The following is a 4,269-nucleotide window of genomic DNA, read 5'->3' as shown; positions in this document are numbered from 1 at the left end:
TTGACCATGGAAATGGATTGATTACTAACACAGGAGGCCTTGTGTGAGAGTGTACCCCACCGAGTTACCTAGTTCATGCTTGCCAGGGTTACAGTTTCCGAGCCTGTTCTATTCATTCTATGGTTTTCCCTCCTGTTGTTCTCACTCTTTAGGTGTTGTACCTGGACTGGTGGTGAACGGTGTTTCTGGACAGGGAGAAGAGGTCTTCGTACAGCCTGGTCCTGGAGGCCTTCGACGGGGGGAGTCAGACGCACCGGCCTGATGACCTGGAGGTCTCTGTCACGATAATGCACGCCCCGTCTTCAACCAGAGCAGATCAGCGATCATCTCAGAGAGTTTACACAGGGAAGCAACATCTGCAGGTATTATGGTGGCCTCAGAGAATAAAGCAAACGTTTTGTAGACAACAACAAAAAGACACTCTGCCGAAGGTGTACGTTAAAAGACTTTTACTGCCTGCTGTTTACTGACCTGCTGTTTTACTGCTGTTTCTACTGACGCTGCTGTTCTACTGACCTGCTGTTTTCCTGACCGCTGTTCTACTGACCCGGTACGCCGTGTTCTACTGACTGCTGTTTCCACTGACTGCTGTTTTACTGACCTGCTGTTTCTACTGACTGCTGTTTTACTGACCTGCTGTTTTACTGACCCGCTTTCTACTGACCCGCTGTTTCTACTGACCGCTGTTTTCTTCCTATGTGTAACAGCTTCATTCAGTTGTAATTTTGAAGTTGTTCCACAAATTCACACTGATAGATGTGCAGAGCAGTGGCATCTCTGACACGTGAATATATTTAGTATAGTTTTATCTACAAAGGATAACTCTTTTAATGTTTCACCATTTTAATTTGTATGAAATTCACTGAGGAGGATGATCCTCCCCTTCCTCCTCTGAGGAGCCTCCACTGGTATAGAATACTATGTCATAAGTGTCACGCCCTGACCGTAGATTGCTTTGTATRTTTCTATTTTTAGTTTGGTCAGGGTGTGATGTGGGTGGGTATTCTATGTTGTAGGTCTAGGTTTTCTATTTCTRTGTGKTTGGCCTGGTRTGGTTCTCAATCAGAGGCAGCTGTCTATCGTCGTCTCTGATTGGTAYTTARSTAGCCTATTTTCACACYTKTGTTTGTGGGTGRTTRTTTTCTGGTTAGTGTTGTTGCATCTGTCAGAACTGTTCGTTGTTCGTTTTGTTGTTTTTGTTCGTGTATTCATCTTGATTAAATGTATTATGGATACGTACCAYGCTGCACTTTGGTCCTCTTCTCTTTCTCCAGACGACAATTAGTTATTATAAATCTATACTGATAGTCAGTCAATAATCAATCTCTCCCGTCCTGCAGGTGTTTGCGTCCGACGCTGACGAGGGAGACAACGGTCTGGTTCTGTACGAGATCAACCGTCGCCAGAGCGACCCTGACCGCTACTTCGTCATGGATACGAGGTCGGGGGTCATCACTCTGAACCGTCCGCTGGACTACGAGTTGAAGAGAGTCCACGAGCTGGTGGTACAGGCCAGAGACAACGCCAGCCACCCTGAGGTGTGTGTGTGGGGGGTGATGGCACAATTACTATATAACCAATGGGATGAAAACCTTTAATGAAAATAAAATAATATATGTATTGTTTTATGGTTATGACGTTTATTTTATTTTCATTAAAGGTTTTCATCACAACACAATTATATATATATATACAGTATATTGTGTTATATATATATATACAGTATATTGTGTTATATATATATATATACATACACACATAGTGCATTCGGAAAGTATTAGTAGAATGGTGCCGGAGAGGATGGCTGATCTATTACGTGCTCCTAACCAACTGTGTTATTTGGTTCGTTTTTTAGCGTTGTTTGTAACTTATTTTTTTTAAACTTATTTTTGTACATAATGTTTCTGCTACCATCTCTTATAACCGAAAATAACTTCTGGACATCAGAACAGCGATTACTTACCACAAACTGGTAGAAGCTTTTTTCCTTTAACGAGTCCGACGAGTCCAACGTGAAGGATATACTATGTGGAGAGAAGACAGAGAAAAATGGGGACAGAGGTCGGGCTGCCTTCTGAGAATTCRTAGGCAAGCGAGTAAACCCCCACTGCCATCTGTTCTACTGGCCAACGTACAATCATTGGAAAATATCTTATGTTTCACCGAGTCGTGGCTGAACAACGACATGAATAACATACAGCTGGTGGGTTTTACACTGTATCGGCAGGATAGAACAGCAGCCTCTGGTAAGACAAGGGGCGGCGGTCTATGTATATTTGTAAACAACAGATGGTGTACGATATCTAAGGAAGTCTCGAGGTTTTGCTCGCCTGAGGTAGAGTATGATGAGCTGTAGACCACACTATCTACCAAGATAATTTTCTGTRTGTTTCGTAGCTSTCTACATACCCCCACAGACCGATGCTGGCACTAAGACMGCACTCAATGAGCTGTATAMMGCCATAAGCAAACAGGAAAACGCTCATCCAGAGGCGGTGATCCTAGTGGCCGGGGACTTTAACGCAGGGAAACTTAAATCTGTTTTACCTCATTTCTACCAGCATGTTAAATGTGCAGCCAGAGGGGAAAAACTCTAKACCACACACAGAGATGCATAGAAAGCTCTCCCTCGCCCTMCATTTGGCAAATCTGACCATAATTCTATCCTCCTGATTCCTGCTTACAAGCAAAAATTAAAGCAGGAAGCAGCAGTGACTTGGTCAATAAAAAAGTGGTCAGATGAWGCAGATRCTAARCTACAGGACTGTTTTGCTAGCTGGAATACTGGAATATGTTCCRGGATTCTTCCGATGGCATTGAGGAGTACACCACATCAGTCACTGGCTTYATCAATAWGTRCATCRATGACGTCATCCCCACAGTGACTGTACGTACATACCCCAACCAGAAACCAGGGATTACAGGCAACATCCGCACTGACCTAAAGGGTAGAGCTCYGCTTTCAAGGAGCGGGACTCTAAACCCGGAAGCTTAYACAAAATCCTGCTGTGCCCTCCGACGAACGATCAAACAGGCAAAGCRTCAATACAGGACTAAGTTMGAWTTGTACTACGCCGGCTCTGACGCTCGTCGGATGTGGCAGGGCTTGCMAACTATTACAGACTACAAAGGGAAGCACAGCCGAGAGCTGCCCGGTGACATGAGCCTACCAGACGAGCTAAACTAYTTCTATGCTCGCTTCGAGGCAAGTAACACTGAAACATKYATGAGAGCATCAGCTGTTCCGGACGACTGTGTGATCACGCTCTCCGCAGCCAGTGAGAGTAAGACCATTAAACAGGTCAACATTCACAAGGCCGCAGAGCCAGACGGATTACCAGGACGTGTTCGTCATGATACAGCAAGTCCATGATACAGCAAGGTCCGTTGTTACAGCAAGGTCCGTGTTACAGCAAGGTCCGTGATACGCAAGGTCGTGATAGCAAGGTCATGATACAGCAGTCGTGATACAGCAAGGTCCGTTTCAGCAAGGTCCGTGATACAGCAAGGTCCGTGTTACAGCAAGGTCCATGATACAGCAAGGTCCATGTACAGCAAGGTCCATGATACAGCAAGTATACAGGATACAGCAAGGTCATGTTACAGCAAGATACATGATACAGCAAGATACATGATACATCAAGGTCATGCTACATGCAAGGCCATGATACAGCAAGGTCATGATAAGCAAGGTCCATGATAAGCAAGGTCCGAGTTACAGCAAGATACAGGATACAGCAAGGTCCATGATACAGCAAGTAATGATACAGCAAGGTCATGATACAAAGCAGGTCCATGATACAGCAAGATACAGATAAGCAAGTCCATGTTACAGCAAGATACATGGATACAGCAAGATACATGATACATCAGGTCATGATACAGCAAGGTCAGATACAGCAAGGTCATGATACAGCAGGTCATGATACAGCAAGATACGGATACAGCAAGGTCCATGTTACAGACGATACATGACAGCAGATAACATGATACAGCAAGGTCATGATACAGCAAGGTCCATGATACAGCAAGGTCGAGTTACAGCAAGGTCCTTGTTGGTGTTGATGTGAGCCATGACAGCCTTTCAAAGCACTTCATGGCTAAGACGTGAGTGCTACGGGTCGGTAGTAATTTAGGCAGGTTACCTTAGTGTTCTTGGGCACAGGACTATGGTGTTGCTTATAAATGTAAGTATTACAGACTCGGACAGGGGAGATTGAAAATGTCAGTGAAGACACTTGCAGTTGGTCAACGCAACTCGGAGAACAT

At 44.6% G+C, this 4,269-nt stretch overlaps 2 protein-coding genes across 2 annotated transcripts in view; both read left to right on the top strand.

Annotated features, from left to right (window-relative positions):
- LOC139025757 (protocadherin-16-like) overlaps positions 1 to 277 on the top strand; it is a 38,901-nt gene extending 38,624 nt beyond the window's left edge. The window contains exon 3 of the mRNA XM_070440950.1: positions 153 to 277. Within this exon, the coding sequence (XP_070297051.1) occupies positions 153 to 176 (24 nt within the window). The 3' untranslated portion in view covers positions 177 to 277. The remainder of the gene's footprint in view (positions 1 to 152) is intronic.
- A 10-nt stretch (positions 278 to 287) lies between these two features.
- The window catches only part of LOC112075543 (protocadherin-16-like), an 11,243-nt gene continuing 7,261 nt past the window's right edge, over positions 288 to 4,269 (top strand). The window contains exons 1-2 of the mRNA XM_024142529.2: positions 288 to 362; positions 1,341 to 1,538. Of these exons, the coding sequence (XP_023998297.2) occupies positions 288 to 362; positions 1,341 to 1,538 (273 nt within the window). The remainder of the gene's footprint in view (positions 363 to 1,340; positions 1,539 to 4,269) is intronic.

Source organism: Salvelinus sp. IW2-2015, unplaced genomic scaffold, assembly GCF_002910315.2.
Source record: "Salvelinus sp. IW2-2015 unplaced genomic scaffold, ASM291031v2 Un_scaffold3230, whole genome shotgun sequence".
Classification (NCBI taxonomy): domain Eukaryota; kingdom Metazoa; phylum Chordata; class Actinopteri; order Salmoniformes; family Salmonidae; genus Salvelinus; species Salvelinus sp. IW2-2015.
Note: the sequence above shows the minus strand (reverse complement) of the source record. Positions and strands in the feature narration are given on the sequence as shown.